Source organism: Trematomus bernacchii, unplaced genomic scaffold, assembly GCF_902827165.1.
Source record: "Trematomus bernacchii unplaced genomic scaffold, fTreBer1.1, whole genome shotgun sequence".
In the NCBI taxonomy this organism is placed as follows: Eukaryota; Metazoa; Chordata; class Actinopteri; order Perciformes; family Nototheniidae; genus Trematomus; species Trematomus bernacchii.
In genome coordinates, this window is record NW_022987602.1 from 454,458 (window position 1) to 475,015 (window position 20,558).

Consider the following 20,558-nt stretch of genomic DNA (forward strand, 5'->3'; position numbering starts at 1 on the left):
CCTCCGGTCGCCGTTATGGGGATAGACCGACGCCGGAGAGCATCTATGGCTCTCACCTTGAACTTCCTGGCTTTGTTCCTGGCGGTGTCGGCTCTCACCACCAGCTACTGGTGCGAAGGGACGCGCAAAGTGGTGAAGCCGTTCTGCACCGGCCCGTTCACCGCCACCAGGCAGTCGTTCTGCATCAGGTTCAACAGCTCCAACCTCAACGACACCAGGCTGGTGCAGTACATCTGGGAGACCGGGGAGGATAAATACGTGATGAGGAAGTTTCACACCGGGATCTGGTTCTCCTGCGAGCAGAACATTAACATGACAGGTGAGTTTTTGAAAAGAAACGAGCAGCGAGGATGAGTGGGTGCGCAGCGGGGCGCGCAGGCTGTGCGTCACGGAGGCGCATCGTAACCAAAGTCATGCTTTGAGTAAAATCTTCCATAAAGAAATCTGGTTTAACACAGACTAGATTTAATTATCGATCCCAGAAATGTATTTAAAAGTTAAATGTATAATACCATCAGAAACGCACAGCACTATCCATGAAATGGTTACAACCATGTGGTGCCAATAACAGAACAAGTACGCACATCAAGTTGACTACTGCTGCTCCTTTTTGTCTCTGTTTTTGCTCTGAGTTTTTGAAACGTCTTGTCTAAAGTGTAGGTTATTGTATTGTGTCATATTATAACTGTTCAAAATAAAAAATATTGATGAGAAATAAGAAAATGCAACACCTGGTCATCAGTGTTGAATATAAGAAGCAGGTGTTTGTGTTTATCCAAACAATATAAGATATCGGAATTTCAAACCAAGTTTTTACTGAACTGAGAATAAGGATTTTAGGTCTATGTGTCAGAAAAGTACAAATATAAATGTACAATATTCAAGTTAACATATTAGAGTTGCTTAATAATTGAATTAATAATCCAAAAACTAAAAGGTTTTTAGTGTAATATTAAAATTCAGGAAGAGGAAAAACTGTTACTTTTCACATTTAAGAAGCTTACACTTTGACACATTGTTTTGCAATTTTGATTTAACGAAACCCCTCAAATGCATTACTGATTTCACTTTCTGTCAGATCTTTTTCAATGTATCGGGAAAATATGGAATTAATCTTACTGTGTCATTTCAAGGTTGATGTTTTATTCTCTTAGCTACAGCCTACATCCTTTAGTGTTTTGTGTGAAAGCTGCTGGTCCCATGGCCCCACCGCACTACTACATGCTGGATTTAAGGCTGGAAATGTGGATCTGCTAGGGGAAATTGTTGAGCTTGTTTTCGCACAACACAAAGGAAATCCGTTCACAGATTGGATTAAATATTGATTTAGTTTTTTTCATCTCAACTCTATCTGTGGTATAATAGTGACTTTCTATCTCAATCTGATAATACAGTAATACACGATGGATTTCCTGTCTCACTTATCAGCATGTTGCATAGTGCTTATACACCAACAGTCAATTAAATGTCTAATTATTGTTTTCTAGGTGAAAACTGCAGAAGTTTCCTTAATGTCGCACCTTCAAATGAAAGAGGTAAGCATATTCATAAAATGTTATCACTCACACGTACATAATTCATAGCCTACATCCTTAGGTCCCCGATTCAAGTCCCTAAATGTACCATACGCAGTGTGGACCGGTACCTTGAGAGGTGCCAGTTGGTCCACTGGTTAAACAACCCAGTCTCACGGCATTTCGTGTTAGTCACGAAATACATTTAATCTATTGATTCGTGTTCACCAACACAATTTTTTTTTCGTGTCACACAGAACGATTTTAAAGGCAATGTATTTATATTGGTAGTATGTTTCGTGCCTGCTACACGTCTTTTTGTCCGGTCGGGTCTTGGAAGACCGGAAGCTGTGTGGTTCATAAAAACATGTTCTTACTCAATCAAGCCACGATTATTGTCAGAATACTGAAATCTGTATTTTTTAAATCTTTTTTTCCTTCTAATTTGTTATTATTTGGTGCAGGCACGAAACATACTACCAATAGAAATACATTGCTTTTAAAATCGTTCTGTGTCAGAATACTGACATTTAAATGGCATTTAACATCTTTTGTCACTGTGATGAAATACTGGCAATGCTTGCACCACTGAGACAGTTGTTAGAACATCTGTTGGCTGCCATACTTCTTTCATCTGTGAGCCTACATTAAATCTGAAGCTTTATAAGTAGGCTAACTGTTGATTATTAATAGAATGAATGACTATTATGCCATACCACGGAGTTAGCTCTGTAGTAGTTAACCCTGTCTCAAACAAATACATCTTCATTTTTATCTACATCGATGTTCAAATGTAATACCAAGGCTAAAACAGTGTCTCTACTCTAGTGTTGTTGTTTTGTTGATCTCTATTAAGAAGTGCGTGTGATGAGGGGCTAAACCTTTAAATTCGTTAGCATTTTTACACTTTCTGCTAAAATGCTAAGTCATTAAACTCCTCCTGTTAACAAAATCTTAAAAGATATTTACATTTTGTTCTATGATTTAAAATACGTCTGAGCTTTTAGGTGTCTTGAAAACGGCGGTTACTAACAAGCGACCAAATGAGACTAAACTTCATCACGTCAAACATTAGCCACCTTTAGCTTAGCGGTGGTGATGCGCAGCCATGCAACCATCATGTAGTTTGTTTACAGCATAACGTCCGCTTTTTACTTCTGCCGATTGCTTTTACGTTTGAAAAATCATAAAGTGGTGTTCAAATGTTGAGATTCTTCTAGTATCATACACATTTGTTTGCCATCGAGTTAGCTTTCAAAATTCAATGGTAAGTCCCATTGCTGTTGTCAAAGGAGCCCTTGCGATGCTAACGTCCTTGTTGGCAGACAAAAACACGTCATCCCTGCAACAAAAACCTTTTTTGTCTACATCAAATTAAGTTTGTACACTTATCCATATTACTTATATATTTCCAGTACTAACAATAGAAATTAATTGAACTCATTGTTTTCCTTATTAGTTTTGCAACGGAAGAGAAGAGGTTGACGAGGATTCATTTTAAGGTTATTGAGTTATAACCCAATATACTGTATACAATAGTACAATAGCTGAACAACCCTACATGCAATATAAAGGTCTGGAACAGGGCAACTACGTAAGTGATTGCCTCTCCTCAAGAAAACCAGACACTGACCCTGAAAATAAAGAGATCTTCAGACAGCTTAGATGCCAGTGCATTCAGAGGGTATTAAGTTCTGTTATCACTGGTCCCCTTATGCTTCACATTCACTTGAGAGCATTTGTCTTTTATGCTGGTATGATTCAAGTTTTACTTGTATCAAAGCAAAATGAAAAGATATACTTTAACCAAATGCTTTCAAGACTTCACATTTTCCTTAATCCCCTCTGCCCTAATTATATGCAGTTAATAATGAAATCTGTGTGTGGAATTCAATTGAGAGCAGTTAAAAATAAATCTTTAGCTCAGGGATGTACATTTAAAATTCACACTAAATTATTCTGAGTAACAGGCACAGTACGGTAGTCCACATTGTGATTAATTGAGACACATCAGTACCTGCCCTTGGGTGATTCATGCAATTACACCGCTGTGTACATTTATCGGTTTCTAAATCCGCTGATATTTAGTCTCCTCGCTCACAGACCTGAGCTCAGGATGCTGTTCCTCCCTTGGTGGATGATATATCCTCTCCGTGACTGTGAAGGTTAATGATATGGGTAGAGGGGTCACTTGTCCACCTCCCTCTTCTCCTTCTCGTCCCCATCCTCCTTCTCCTCCAGTCTCTTTCCTCTCCTCTCTTCACCCCTACTTACCCATATTCTTTTCCAAGTCCCCATCCCTCCTTTCTCCATTCCTGTCACTACACCCCCTCCGTCATTCCCTCAACCGTGTTCACCCCTGCACCCACAATTTGAATAGGTTTCTCCTCTTTGCTATTCCTTTGCCTTAATCAATTGTATCCACAGGAGTGCTGTGGCTGTGCATTGTTGCTGAGTGCCTATACATCCTCCTGTTGGCCACCGGAGGCCTCCTCATGTCCATAGAGGTGTGTCACTTGGGCAATGTCATCGACGGCCTCAAGCTCAACGCCTTCGCTGCCATATTCACTGTGCTCTCAGGTGAGTAGCTTCATTATATTTGTCATATTTGCCATAAAATGAAGCACAGTTATAGGATTCAAATCTAAATGTTGAATATAGATGGTTGCAGTTAACATACAAAACTAGAGAATCTCTTCACTTTTTGGGTGTTTTTACTGAAGTTAGAGCGAAAACTTAATTTATTTAGAAGTAGGAGTAGAAATATGTTTTCTTATGTTTCTGAGAGAAAACGAACCCGTTGTCTTCTGTAGTGTTCTACTAACTGAGATCCCTTCATAGCCAAAATATGACGCAACCTTTTTCAAAGTGCCCACATTGTTTAACAACTTTTAGTGATATGTTGTCTATACATTCAGCATGCTGTTGAGTTTGTATTCCACTCGGAAAGATTAAGATAGCCAGCCAGCTGTATGCGTACTAGCTTCCACCCAGAAATTGGTGGCTAGTTTCCTTTCGTCCATGCTATTTCATCTGAAGCTTCTGCACACTCATTGCCATGTTTTTTTCTTCACTATGGTGCATTCACACTGGAATTGGGGCTACGTTTCACCTCGTGTTATTTGAATGTGGAAACAAGGCATCAAACGTTTACTCGAGTCGCTGAAACTAGATGCACCAGAGAGGAGTCGGGGCTCATCTCTATTTACATACTTACAGTAGATACTAACAAAGCCATTGCTGAAATCCTTATCTTGCTGCTATGTGCATGTTGTGAAAGTCCCAGATATGTCGGGAAAGCAAAAAGCTTTGTTTCTGGGTTCATAACATCATCCAAAGACACTCATTGAATTCCACAAAAGTGTATTCACTGCCTCTGGCAAGTAACAAGTCTGCTGAATCAATCGTGTATAATACAGGGGTATGAACCCAACATTTACATATTTTGCCATCATTTTATTACAATAAACATATCAGAGAGATTCCAAAATAAATCAAAACATAAAATTCCAAACTACATAATGATACTGATTAAGCCTGGAGTAATTCTTTGTCAGGTCTTTTCACATCATGGCAAGCAAACCCCTTATAAAATGATTGTTTTGTGAATGGAGCTAGGCTAGGCTAAGCTACCTTTCTAGCTGCTCCGTAAACACTCAAAAATAAGATCCTGTAACATAAATAAAGCATTGAATTAATCTATCATGCCATATAGATGGTCTGTGGTTTGAACACATGCATTCATGAACATCGATATTCCTCGTGTCTCACTCGCTTCATACGAGCCGCTACATCTGGGTCATTGCACGGCACGCGTCCAGTTTGAACGCACCTTTAGAAACGAGTTGTTCTAGCTAGCGTTAGCTATCACTATCTATATATATCACTAGCTATATTTTATGGGTCCAGGTGTGGATATAAAAGATTTTCAAAACAAACAAGCAGCACATACTCCTGTAACCGCTGCACACGTACCTTACCCTGTGATTCGAGCCACGACACAGAGTAATGTAAAAAGTCACGGAGTAATGTAGGGAGTGCTATACAGAACTTCATGCCTGACAATAATTGGTTTCCAGCTGCTTAACTGTCTGGATTTAGGTGTTACAAATGTATTTCTTGCCTAGACATTTTCATCATAAGCAGCGCAGGCTTAAGCCCCAAATGTGTTTAGCAAAGCCTCTTATACACAAATCTTTAACAAACAGGATAGGGTATATACTGTAAACTCCATTTTTTCTTCATAATAAATAATTGTAATTTCAGTTAGACTTTCAAACAATTTAGACCTTTGTTCTGTTTCAATGATGGCATATGACCAAAACATATGAGCCCGTTTCAGCCCCTGAGAAGACATCCAGCCAGTTTCCAGTCGGCCTTCTCTCTTGGTGGAGGACTTAACAATGACCTTCTCTCTAATCCACTCTGTGAAAACGATCCTGACAACCACAATCTAGACAGTGAATAAGCAGCGAAATATACTCTGCTCAACGGCAAAAACTCAAAGCATTTCACTGACTTTAACATATCAGGCTCAGGAAATGTATAAAAGTACCATTGGGTGAGGAATAGTACACCTGGCTCCAAACTTCAAACATGTTCTTTGATGTGAAAAGTTTGTAACATATCTATTGTTTCGAAACAACCAGGTAGTACAAGTAAAATAGCCTTTAGCCCTAGAATAGCCTGAATTCTAGGGTGAAATGAGAGAATCTCACTTTGTTAATCTTGAACCTTAAAACTGAAGTTTCAAAAGATGCAACAATCAGACTGGTCATGGGTAGAGCCAATCACATTTGAACTGATGCAGTTATAAAGAGTTTCCTGAAGATGAAGACACTATTCAAGTTGAAATGTTAACATGTGATCTCCACAACTCATCTCTCTATTAAATTAAACTCCACATTTTGGGAAATGCGCTTATTAGCTTTGTTCAATTAATAAGTAGATATATACCAGCCTGTCCTCCTACAAAAAACAACCATATCGGTCGATTGTTCAGCAGCTAAATACGACCCAGAGTCACGTTTTAAAGTGTAGCACCTCTAGTGGTCGTGTAAGAAACAACATGCTCCCGTTGATTGCAAACGCTCCGGAGGGTCATTTATTCACAAATAACCCTCTCTGGAAAATCCTAAATTGTGGAATAGTTTGGCCATTAAAATGCTTTTTTATTAGATTTCTAGCGAGAAGTGTATATTGTACTTTTAGAATCTACGCCCAGTGGATGTGTAGGATCTATAGTTTGATAGATATTACGAAGATGATTTGAGGTCTCGCCAGGAGAACGTGTATAGCGGCAGCTTCCATGTAAAGTTAGCGTCAACCCTCACGGGGTGAAAACAGTTTTTCCGGTCTCGAAGTTTTCATAATAAAACCGGATGTATTCCCCTCACTGTCAAATGATTTCACAGTGATATCTGCATTACTCATCCACTAAAACACATCAGTTTATCCTTGTTAATTACACAATATTGATTGGTTTAAATTGTGTACAATGCTTTTGTGTTTTTAACCTTCGATTCGGAGAAACAAATTGTTTTTTCGGAGTTTAGACACTACAGAGTTTCCGAAGACACTACACTACCCAGAATCCCCAGCTATCGTTTGGGACTACAACATCCGCCTTGCTTTACAAACCCCGTGATTAGTCCTCAAGCTCTGTGATTGGATGTTGGAGTGGCAGTGCGACAAGGTTGCGCCGAGTGTTAAACAGCTCTTTGAAATGGAATGGAACCACGGCAGACTATCCAAAACTGGACTCGGGTATCTTCTTGATATTTTCTATTCTATATTTATCTCATTGACCTTCTACTTTCCCCCTATTTTGTATGTAGGCTACTCTTAATATTTAAATGTTTTCATCAAATATAACTTATTCAACAACTACATTTAATAACGTGCTTTAACCACTAGGCGGTGCGGGTTAAAAAAAACAGTGGTCTAGTTAATAAAACATAATAATATCAAACATAATATGACTATTAACTTTATTGTGAAATTAAAACAGAACGGTAAAGGAAAATACAGTTTCAGTCTCTCGATTTGAAGCTTATGCATTGTACCATGAACCTGTACCTGTAACAGTCAACTGCATGAGGAGCTGGAAAGGTAGTTCAGTAAATCAGTAAGTAATATCTTTAAAAACTACAAGTCCCTTTCTATCAGCTGTGCACCGTTATGGTGTAAATATATATATATATATAATATATATGATATATTTCTATCATTGACCTTCTACTTTCCCCCTATGAAAGTATGTACTCTTAATATTTTTTTCATCAAATATATCATAATTTCAACAAAAAAATTCAATAACGTGCTTTAACCACTAGGTGTCCTTTTCTATAAGCTGTGCACCGTTATGGTGTAAATATAACCTATCTACCAATTGGATCAAACATAAAAGTCAGCCGAATTAGTATTGATACTGCAAGGAGACGTATTGTGTGAAGAGAAATTGAAGATGTTGTTTAATTGCTGATATATTTATGATCTACGTCACGTATTCAGTTTCGGTGGCAGTTCTTCCAGTTTGTCCAAAGGTCTTCTAATCAGGGCTCTATAAATAAAGAACTACGGCAGATGTGTAATATTTAATGCAGCCGAACCGTGTATTACAATGCTGTTATGTGATGACTTCCAAAGAGAAAAGCAAGTATACTCGGAATAAAGTATTTTTTAAAAATGTTTTCCGATTTCATAAACACCATATCCCAACGTGCATTGCGGCTAAAACATCCAGGATTATGGGTGTAGTTCGATGTTTTAGCCTATCAAAACCTGAAAAAAGAAATGTGTCTCTCAGAATCGAAAGAGAAAAACCTATGGGAAAAATACAAAAGCATTGTACACAATTTAAACCAATTAATGTCGTATAATTAACAAGGATAAACTGATGTTTTTTAGTGGATGAGTACTGCAGATATCACTGTTAAATAATTTGATCATTAGTTTTATTATGAAAACGTCGAGACCGGAAATACTGTTTTCACCCCGTAACTTTACATGGAAGCTACCGCATACCTCAAATCATCTGCGTAATATCTATCAAACTATAGATCCTACATATCGACTGGACGTGGATTCTAAAAGTACAATATACACTTCTCGCTAGAAATCTTATCAAAAAGCATTTTAATGGCCAAACTATCCTACAATTTAGGATTTTACAGAGAGGGTTATTTGTGAATAAACGACCCTCTGTAACGTTTGCATTCAACGGGAGCACTAGAGGTTGAAAACTTTAAAACGTAATTATAGGTCGTATTAAGCACTTGAACAAACAACATATTTGGTCGTAATAAGGGCTTGAACGATCGGCCCATTTGGTCGTATGAGTTGGAGGACTTGTTGATCTATACCACTCCTGAGGGCTCAAGATGCGTATAGTGATAAATCTTGTCTTGACATTTTTTATTACGTCAGACTTCATCTATGATTGACGTTGTCGGCATCTTGGCATCCAAGCTAATCTAAAATGTGTTGACGGACAGTTAGCAGTTAGCAACCTGATATGACACCTATGACCCAATGCGTCCCTAAAAATGCATTACTTTAAGGCTTAAAAATATATAAACATATTAGTTACAAAAACCAGGCTCTATACTTGTATATTTCTGCTCTTGAGTTGGGCATTTTAACATTGTGGTCTGCAGAGATTGACTCCCTTTTAGAGCCAGCACCAAGTTTTCATTTAAAATAATGCTTTTGGCCTTTTTTGGTCGCTGCTCAGCCCTGTAGTTTGTTGCTTGGTCATGACACAATTTAGCTTCCACCTAGTTGTTCAGATTTAGGAGACACAGAGTCTGGCAAGTTTGCTAAGGACAAGGAGGACAGGTGTTCCTACTTTAATAAAATGGTGTGTTGTGTCCTCATGCGCAAGCACGGGACAAACTAAAATGTGACCCACTAATAGAAAGATTGCACCATAGCACCATTAGAGTATTTGAACACCACAGGGAGCCTTTTAGCAGGAGCAGAGAGGTTTTCTGTTGAATTGTTTCATCTTGAAGCATCCAGCACTAAGTCTATAAAGGAATGCCCCTACAAACACAGTTAAGATAATCTTGTGTTCAACACTTGACAAACTCCTGACTATTCACAAAGTTGTAGAGAAACCTTTTTTTAGAACATTGGATATTTAAACCTTTCTGAGCCTGAGGCTGCATATTGATCAGCTTCGAGTTGGAGATGGGATTCTCCTGGTCTGACTTATGCTTTGATTTTGGGCTGAGCACAGAGTCAGCTTAGTCCCCTTTGATCTTTTTGACATGTGAAGCAATGAAGAGACTGTTCCTTACTGGTTAAATATCCTTCAAACGTTGGGTTACTTTTTTGTTGCATCATTAGTTTCATGTGACATCTGCTCTGGTTGTACACTTTATTCAGAAATCACATTTCTACTTTATAGCTTTAGGGAACAATAGCGTAGAGTTGTTAGCCTACTTGGAAACAAGTACGAATCAAATCAGGAATTCTCAGTCAAACTCACACACACCATCCTGCTGACGTAAATACTCAAAAGTACACTACATGTTTATTCATCCGCAGCTGAAAATAGTTGCCAGGCATCTCTGTAGAAGAAACATTTCTTAAAATAGTTTCTTAGCATAGCAACCAAGAACAAGAACATTTGCCAGAACATATTCAGATTTAGGTGCGTTTTACATCTGCCAGTTTCATCGGTTCATGGAGTTGACACAAACTTTTGCATCACAACAGAAATGCACTTCTGCCCATATTTCAGTCATCTAGTCATGGTGTCCTCATCTTTTCATTTTTAGCTGACAGGAGTCAAACCCAGCATGCTCTCCTGCTTCTGAAGCCTTAAAAACTCAAGTTTGAGTGAGTTGTGTTTTCATGGCCTCGCCCTTGCGTTTTGCCCGTTCTCACTTTCAGTGGAAATCTAACTGAACCTCTCAGCACCGTCTGCTTATGTTTTATTTATGCATGACTCACTCTCTGAAGAAGTGAGCTGTGTGTGTAAGGTGGGAGGTGAACCATGTCAAGTTCATACTTTTTATACTTTCAAAAAATATGTTCATTTTGACATTTTCTGTACAGAATCTGTAGCAGCCTGTTGGTTTATTTACAGCTTCCCAAGCCTAGCAGAAATGGTATGGTGCTTTCAAATGTTCAATAGGAAGGCATTTAATGCCTTCTCAATGCCACTCAATGTTTTTAAAGCTCGGTTGGATGCTACTCAATCGGAAGCTGTTGGTACCTGTGCATGTGGATAGTATGTAAATTGTAATCCCTGTAATGCTAATGTATGATGTCCTTTTGTTGTTCTGTTTATGTTTTTAATGTTTCATGTGGAACCTACTTGAGCAGGTCTCCCTTGAAAAAGAGGTCAATGATCTCAATGGGATACAACCTGGATAAATAAAGGTTTGAAATGAAATGAAATTTAAAAGTTGTTTCTGTTAAACATATACTTACCCTAACCCTAACCCTCATTTTTGACGGACTGGGCTTCAAGTGCACGAAAGTAAGCCAATTAGAAAGTGTTTTTAATAGCCACCTACGATGCACAGTATTTTAACGTTTTGTACGTCAGTTATAATGACAATGAGCTCATTTAAAAATATTCTGTAGAATCTGTAGCAGCCTGTTGGTTTATTTACAGCTTCTCGAGCCTAGCAAAACATGGTGTAGTGTGTTAAAATGTGGAATATTGAGGCATTTAAAAGTTGTTTTTGATAAACAATTTAGATACTACCTAACCCTAACCCTAATTTGAACAGACTGGGCTTCAAGTGCACAAAAGCTAGACCATTTCAAAGCTTTTTTTTAGCTGTACTGTATTGGAATGTTTTGTACTTCAGTAATAATGACAATAAGCTATTTTGTATTAAATTGAAATCTATTTTGACTGTGGGTTACAGTCATTTTGGTTCCTGTTCGCTTAACCTCCTGATACTCCAAGCAGATTAGATCAATGTTTGGCCATCGTTGAGTTTCTGTCGGCTCAAGTTTTTGCAGTGTTTCCTAAAAAGTCCACACTTTATAGCCCCCGTTCAGCCTTTGAATTGGAGGCGAACACTGTCTGTAAAATAAATCAATTGGTGCATAAAAAAGAATAGACGTGATGAAAAGTAATGACTACGACCAACACAGTCTATTTTCATTTTTCTTCTCATCTGGTCATTCAAATACAAAGATATTTTTTGGACGAGTAAGAGTTTTGTGATAATTTGACGCAAACATTTTGTTTTAATGTATGTATCTCAACAATTGCTTGTACATCTACGGTTCTATGTTTCTACGGTTTCCCTTTTTTGAAGATAGAATACAGACTGCCTCTACACAGCACAGAGGGAACGTGCTAGTTGGCTGTTGGCTGGAGTCTTCCATGTTTATTCCGATATGACTTAAATGAATGAATTGGCCAAGACGCAGACAGAGTGAGGCAACGCAACAGTCCGCTCTGTAGCCGCTACTTCTTTGATGTCTGTTTGGTGTGTCAGGGCATTTTAAACATTTATACACTGAGCGACACAAGTTGACAGTTCAGAGAGAATGGTAAAATATTTTGGTTGCAACCCAAAAATATCCCTGTGAGATACTGCTGCTAAGAGCCTTACCTACAAACCTTCTGTAAATCCAAAAATCCTGACTCATTTCCTGATTATAGGACTGCTATCTGCACTGTCAAAAGATAAGGAGGACTGTTAGCCTCCACATATGTTATTACATCATGAGTAGCAATAGGGGGAAGTGCAGTTTCTATGATGGGAGGGGTTAGCTAATCAACTCAAATCCCATTTGATTGGATTTATGTATGTATCGGAATTTAAAATATCTACACATTAAACAAGGACTTGGCAACAATTCTTTTTTTAGTTTTCCATTTCCATTGTAGTGTTACATTTAACAAGGCAACAATCACACAATCTTGGTGTGAGGAGGAGATGCATGAGTTAGCTTCTAGTTTGGTAAAACAAACAGTAAGAGCTCAATAGTATCTAAGAAACGGGGAAACCCAAGACCAAAAGCTTTACTCATTTTCATCTTCTTACCGCCCATAAATTGTGAAGATAATTGAATCATAACAGTTTTAAAAAAGGATGGGTACACACTGTATAATAATGTCTATTTCTGATGCCTTGTTACTAGTAACATGTGGTTGTGACTCATGAGTTGTGAAGTTCAGGGATTTCTAGAAGTTGTCAAGATTCAAAGTAATTTATAAAGCAGAAATGTGGTTTTGTTTTCTGCCTACTTATCCTGTTAATGATCAATCAGCTTTATTTTGAGGCCATAAGTGTTGGTCCTGATCACAGAGTGGTGAATATTCTCTCAACTAGTCTAGTAAATCTTAATTTTCGAACAAAAAATAAACCTGGATCAAGTGAAGGTAGGGATTTTAAACATCGTAATTTTGAAGGTGTTTGCATAACATGTTTTAATGTGGGGAAAAAATTACAAAAATACAAAATAACCACTGGTTAAGCCTGCTACGCTACAATTGCTGAACAATATCAACCTTTACTGACAACACTTGATCACTTTTCTTTCTCTAACAGAGCTAAACACAGCATGTCATGTCAAATCTATGTATGTCTTTCTTAAGTGCTTTGGCACTAGACATAAACAACCTGTTTTGACACTTATTGACTCCATATAGAACCACCTGACCTTGCGAGCAGAGCATGAATAATTTCACCATCACAGAACGTGCCAGGACTCAGATGTGTTCCACTCATCCTGACACAGAGCTGCCTGTGATCTGCATGTCATTATGATAATATTGCCCTGGGATATCTTGAGGAATAAACATGAGCATTGAGAGGGATGAGATGGGATTTTAGGTGTTTGAATCTATGCGCTCTTGTTCAGTCCAGGGATTTGGGGGGGCTTAAGAGGTAATCGGATTGGTGGGCTACACATGCTGGTTTTTATTCCCGCTCTACTTTGTAAGCATTGATGATTCCAGTGTGAAGAGAGCCAGAGCTGGTGCTTCAGCTGTCAGAAACTGGCACCAAACAGAGAAACATAAAGGGGGGAAAGATAAGTGAACAGGAGAAGGGGGAACGGTTAAAAGATGGAACAACATGGAGAAGGGTACTTGAAAAGGATTTTACTCCACTACATTTATTAAACAGCTTAAAGGGGACCTATCATGCAAAATGCACTTTTGTACGTCTTTTATACATGAATATGTGTCCCCGGTGTTCCAGGGAACTCACCAAGTGTCAGAAAACACAACCCTCTCTATTTTCCTCCATACCCAAATCTCTAAAAAAGGGGCTGCAACGGATCTGATAAAAACTGATCCAGATTTGAACATTTCTCTGACGTCAGGACGGAGGAGCTCCGCCTATATGGCCAACTCTCCACCTATCAGGGGAATGAGAGGTTGCCGTAGCATGGTAACAGCATGGTAACAGCATGGTAACAGCATGGTAACATGACGCTCGTAACTCGGCCCCCTCCTTTGCAGGGGGGCGTGGTCAGCTGCAGCGCATGCAAAGACAGGGTGAAGGAGAGCAAAATAGAGCGAAATGAGGCATGGCTAAAATGCATGATCTGTTTGGTATTTTGAAAAAGAAAACGTATAAATATACCTTATATAGGTATGGCCCTACAATATATTATTCAAATATAGCATGATAGGTCCACTTTAAAGGGGACCTATCATGCAAAATGCACTTTTGTACGTCTTTTAAACATGAATATGTGTCCCCGGTGTTCCAGGGAACTCACCAAGTGTCAGAAAACACAACCCTCTCTATTTTCCTCCATACCCAAATCTCTAAAAAAGGGGCTGCAACGGATCTGATAAAAACTGATCCAGATTTGAACACTGTCCTGACGTCAGGACGGTGGCGCTACGGCTATTGGGCCAACTCCACCAATCAGGAGGAGACAGCCACGGCCATTGCCGTTCGAAAGCGCTGGAGACGCTGTAGTACATATGCCAGGCCTGTAGATGGTGCTGTTCTCACTTGCAAAAACAGAGCTAAAAAAGTGCAAATTGAGCGAAATGAGGCATGGCTAAAATGCATGATCTGTTTGGTATTTTGAAAAAAAAAAGTATAAATATGCCTTATATAGGTATGGTCCTACAATATATTATTCAAATATAGCATGATAGGTCCACTTTAAGTTCCTTCATGCGGATAACACTTTTGCACTTTTACATAAGTAAGATTTTGAATGCAGGACTTTTAATTGTAATGAAGTATTTTGACAATAATGTATTGGTACTTTTACTCAAGTAAAGCATCTGAATACTTTTACTTTTGAGTAGCTCTAATTGGAAGAGAGGAGATGCACAGACAGAGCAGAGTTGCAGCATTCTTAAATTAGCTTAGCTGTGTCGTCAATGATGGCAGACCTGTCGACTTTTGGATTTCTTTACGAAAGGATTGTGTGCATGGGGCTGTCCAGCGTAGTCTAACATGTCCTGCCTCAGTTTCATACTGAGCTGAAATTATTTTTACACTTTATAACGAGCAGGCTGGGTGGTCCTTTGCCGCCATGTTGCAGTCTGTCACTAGACCTGTAGGCCGATTAGGGTGAAGGTAGTCAGGTTCCTGTATTTTTTTTAATGATATTTCTCGGGCTACCAGTACCTTTATTGAAGAGACCGAGTTGAAAGAGAAATGTATTTGTGGATAAAAAGGGATTTATGGTGAACCTGATCAGTTTGCAGAGGTGTGAGATCATGCTGAAAAGGGTCCAGTTTATGGACCGCCAGCTCTATGACGTGAGCCCCAGTCTGTATTTTTGACACTTTCCATCTCACAAACAAGAACAAAGAGATTGGATATATTACCATACGTATCCCTCTGGGTCTTCCATTGCATTGATCATATTTGTAGGTCATTGGGGAGGCTTAGGAGTCATGAATAATATGATTATTATCCCAACTGTTATGTTTTCAGCTGAATTTGCTGCTAGATCTATTCTCCTCATTTTATAAGAACGTCCTAAACAATAAAGAAACACTAAACTGTGGCTGTTTAACTGCACATGATGTGAGTCAGACAGTTATCCTGATCCAATAAGCTTCTTGTGCAGCCTTAGGTCTGACTCACCGTTACTCACCATACAGTATAAATGGTGGATCATTTTTCTGCTTCATTGATATGGATGTTGGATTATGGTCAGGTGATCAGGCTCAAACAGGAAACCAAAAAATAAAAGCACCATGTGACTCAGTTACAAGCCTCGGAATTAGCTGCAAATGTGACTCATTATAATGCACATAGCGTCAATAAGCAGTGAATGGAGAAGCACACTCTACTTTAGTAAGCATATCAACACAATGTTAATATACTCTATTACAACTAAGTCCTGAACATTTCAAGTACTAAAGAACTTGAATAAATTAAATGAGTCGCTCTTCCTCACTGGAAATAAGTGAGCTCATTATTTTTTTGTTAAATAACGGTAAAGGTCACACAAAAAAGAGAAACATATTTGTTCTCCTGTCAGAAAAAAAAAGGTATTTGTGGTGTTTTGTTCATTAGTTTCCAGAGGTGGTAGAAGCAATCAGGTTGTTAGTGGTAGTAAAAGTAGTAATTGAAAGACCTGCATTTGAAATCTTACTTAAAGGTCCCATGTCATGGCCATTTCTACTGATCATAATTCCATTGTTGAGGTCTACTAGAATAGATTTACATTGTTCAATGTTCCAAACTCACATTGGTTTCTCATACAGCATCTCTGTATAGTATGTGTATTCACTCTCTGTCCTAAACGGCTTGTTGGAGCTCCTGCCCGCCCCTCCCTATGAGCCCACTGTGCTCTGATACGTGTGTATGTGTTACAATGGCGTTAGCAACCAGAAAATGACACCAGCAATGACAAACAGATGAGAATGCTGCGTGGGGTCTGGGTGCCGTGTTGGCAGGACGTTGCGGGGCTCGCTGCTCCGCCCTTTGAGGCTCGAGGAGCGGACAGTGTGAGCTGTATTACTGGTGTCGTTTCCTGGTTGCTGTGTGGGGTCTGTGAGACAGGGAGACAGCGCGAAACTCAGCCTGAGCACACACACGTGAGTGTGTGGCGAACTGTGAGTGGAGATCCACGGAGCCGCAGCTGAGAAAAGATAAGGCTGAGTGAGTGTGTGTGCCGGCGAAACGCCGCGCAGCACTGCGGCTGAGAAAAGATAAGGCTGACTGAGTGTGTGTGTGTGTGTGTGTGAGAGGAGCTCCACGGATTGGTCCATTTGGACCTGGGTATCGTTACGTCACCATACCCAGGCAGAAAAAAATGGAAAAAGGAAAATGTCCAACGAGGCGTTCTGGGGCAGCATAGACAGGTCTTTTCTGTGTTAGAGTTTTACTCCCTACAGGGTGTACTTTGAGGGTTTGTGACTCTGCAGACCGTTTACATGCAGAAAAACCTTCATAACACACAAGGGGATGGGTAATAACCGGAAAAGCATTACATGGGACCGTTAAATAAAAGTAGAAAAGTATTGGCATCAAACTTAAAGTAAAAGTATTTCAGAATTGCATATCATAAAAAATACTGGATAATAATCACTGCTGGTAAAGAAGGAGCTCATTTTAATTTATCTGTATATAGCTGCTGGATATCTTAATTTGTATGTCAATGCTTATTTATTAGTCCATTTATATTCTGTATTAGCTGAAAATGAAACTAAAGCTGTCAGATAAATGTAGTGCATTAAAAAGTACAACATTGGCTTCTTTAAATGTGGTAGAGTGGAAGAAATAAGAAATACTTTAATATACAGCGTTACAACAGCAAAGCTACAGTGCAGCTAATAATAAAAAAAGAGTAGATTCAAATATCAAGGAGGAAAGCACACTCTAATAAAATCAAATCATATTGTCATGATCTCTCTGTTTCCCTCCTGTCTGATTACCTGATCGTATTCACCTGGAGCCCCTCTGCCCTCCACCTTTTATAGTCATGAGCAGTGTTTTTGCAGTGTTACATTGTGTATCAGTGTTGCTTATGTAGCATCAAATGATAATACTCAGGTAAAGTACTTGTATTTTCTTTTTTAAATACACAAAATCAACCCTTATTTCTCGGTTAAAAAAGGAAAAGATATTGAATTATTGACCTAAATTGACCACACAAGACCACAGATGCATAACATCCAAAACCTAATGAAAGTGATCATAATTATTTTCTTGGGAATAACGTAGTATGCAAGCAAACATGTTATTCTTCTGGCACTAACATAAAATAAACCTTTATACCGACATCATATGAGAACAGGTGAGATTTGACAAGGACAACAGGAAGGTTAAATACACTTGAGCATGTACTTTATTACTACAGTCAAATGCATTCATGTGTAACATCCACTCAAAGCAAGGTTTACTTTGCTGTTCCAATAGGTACTCAGTCTAACATGATAAAACACTGCCACCAAGTGGTGACTGCAGAGAAGTGCAGTGATTGGTCAGTAGGATGTCAGGACAGGATGACCCTACACACTCCCTCCCTACCCACAGCAGTCTGCATCTGTCTTTACCTCACCTGTTGTTCTACCTGACCTGGTGCAACGCAGACATTTTATTCTGTGAAACAAATGGAAACAACAAACGTTTTTTGTATGTACAGGACTGTTGCAAAAGAGGTTTACAAAAAAAGAGTTATTTGAGTTTTACTATGATTATCTTTTAATACTTTTTGTCGGAGAGGTGTCGAATCAGGAAAACCTTCGCCAGTTCCTTTTTCTGACGTAGATAGAGAAGTTCATTCCGGAGCTTACCACTGTATTTACACCCTCCACCTTAAAAAGCAGAGCCTCATTCAGCTCAGATTGAGACTACAGACGGAGTTCATTCTGTCACAGAGTGCTAGGGGGTCGGATTGGAACTGGGCCAGTGTGATTTCCTCTCTCATCTCTGGTCACTCTCTGTCTACAGGTCTGCTGGGCATGGTGGCCCACATGATGTTCACCACAGCCTTCCAGCTGACTGTCAGCCTGGGCCCAGAGGACTGGAAGCCTCAGACCTGGGACTACAGCTGGTCCTACATGTGAGTCCACAGTCATTCACATCACATCCATTCATGATTCAGTTTCAACTGTCTTAGGGGAGATTATTAGTAATATTTTACTCTTCTTTGTGCCAGTAGGATTGTGGTGGACTAAACACAAACATTAAGATTTAATTGAAAAAACATATATTTTTATTAACAACCTTTATTAGTTTAATGAGAAAGGCCATACAAAAAGGTGTGATGTATAATTTTAAAGTACTGTATGTTTAATTATAATAACAAGCTGTGTTCCCCTGTCACACAATATGTATGTGTTGATTATGAAAAAAAGGGTGAATAAGTATTTAATATTTCAAGATAATAGCACATACTTATTTTTTTTTATTTCACAAAAACATGATTTTCCTGTCAGGTTCTGAATTATCCTTTCATATTATATTTGTATTGTTTATTAGTATTTGTCTATTATCTTCTCTCTCTGTCTTCCTGTTCTACTAACACCTTCTTATGATATGAAGTCCATATATTCAGCCCGTATGATGGTTTATCACCTCTTGAGTAGTTAATAAAATATAAAATAATGGATAAATATATGGATAAAAAGTAGAAAGGATCTCAAACTGTGTGTCTCTTTCTCTCAGTTTGGCATGGAGCTCCTTCACAGCCTGCATGGCGTCCTCCGTCACCACCATCAACCGCTACACCAAAACCATCCTGGAGTTCAAGCACAAGCGCAGGAACATCGAGAAGAACCTGAAGATCAAGCAGAAGCTGCTGGAGCTGGACTCCCCGGAGCAGGTGTGGGACATGTACATCAGCTCTGTGCCGAGCAATGCCGACGAGCTGCTGGATCTGTCGTCTAACGTCCGCAAACTCTCCAACACCTCCCTCTTCCTGGACCTCAACGACCTGCCCGACCCGCAGCACGAGGAGTACTGCTGAGGAGAGCAGGTGGCAGCTGATACATCAGCAGGTCATTGGCTGCTCAGTGTGGAACAATAATATAATTACCGTAAACAGCATGAGACCGAGGTGCTTGGTTACCCACAAAGTTCCAATCGTCAAACGGATAAGAGACGCTGTAAAGTTATCGAGGGCTTGTTAGCAAACGGTTTCAAAATCTAGCAGATAGGTAGCAACACCTTTCATTTGGAGTTCTGTTTCTGGCCAAATGTAAAACTCAAACATCTAATCTAACTAATAATGATTACTGTGTCTTAAGCTTCCTACATGTCTACCTATGTTCACTAAGCATTTTAGTACATTTGTGTTACAAGTTGAACTTTACATTTTGTTGGAAATTAGACATGGAAAATATTCTCCAAGCTCAAATGTAGTAAAAAATGGCCTCCAATATTCTATGGTCCTTAGTGGACACCACAATAATAGGGTATAAAAAGACATGGTTAACCATCAAAACGGTTTTAGGTGTCCTCAACCTTTTTTATGGACCACAGATGTTATGTTAAAAGATACAATTGGATATAATATAATTGTAGGTAGCTATCTTAAAACAGTAATAGGAATGCAACATGCACAGATAGCAATTTTATTTTGTTGACAATGTACTAATAGCTTACCGTATTTTCAAATCTAAATCCTGACGGGAGTGAGGAGGTAATTGGCATACTGGATCAGCAAAAATACCCAAGAAAGTATTAACATATAATTGTTATTAAGCCAAACCCTTATTTTTACCAGCAAATATTTTGTGGCACGGTACCACCCATCTGCAGAGAGTTAAGGGTTGAATGATTAGGGTTTCTACTTTCTTTCCTAGCATGTCTTTTTTGTAACATTAACATCAAATCAGACCTTTTTGTTATGATCAAATTGTCTGCCCACTGGTGAGGGTATGTTGAAACCAAACCAGGCAAACATCGTCTTAACCTCAGTGTGGGTAAAGACCTGTTGGGAGCTTAACTTTCCAAAGAATACAGACATAATGGAGAGGATTTCCCCAGCAGCCTGTAACCTTCTCCATCCCTCAGTTACCAGAAAGTCTTCTGTTCCTGCGGTTGCAAAGCACTCCAACAGGTTCCCCACTAAATCCAATCACATTAAGTTTAAATTGCAGGATAAAGGTCCAGCAGCGGTCTCGGT

At 39.0% G+C, this 20,558-nt stretch overlaps 1 protein-coding gene across 1 annotated transcript in view; it reads left to right on the forward strand.

The window, feature by feature from the left end:
* LOC117482594 (germ cell-specific gene 1-like protein) overlaps nucleotides 1-19,825 on the forward strand; it is a 19,921-nt gene extending 96 nt beyond the window's left edge. The window contains exons 1-5 of the mRNA XM_034130732.1: nucleotides 1-319; nucleotides 1,488-1,535; nucleotides 3,942-4,094; nucleotides 18,380-18,491; nucleotides 19,097-19,825. The exon at nucleotides 1-319 is cut by the window's left edge and continues 96 nt beyond it. Coding sequence (XP_033986623.1) covers nucleotides 16-319; nucleotides 1,488-1,535; nucleotides 3,942-4,094; nucleotides 18,380-18,491; nucleotides 19,097-19,397 — 918 coding nt within the window. The 5' untranslated portion in view covers nucleotides 1-15 and the 3' untranslated portion in view covers nucleotides 19,398-19,825. The remainder of the gene's footprint in view (nucleotides 320-1,487; nucleotides 1,536-3,941; nucleotides 4,095-18,379; nucleotides 18,492-19,096) is intronic.
* Nucleotides 19,826-20,558: the final 733 nt, after the last annotated feature.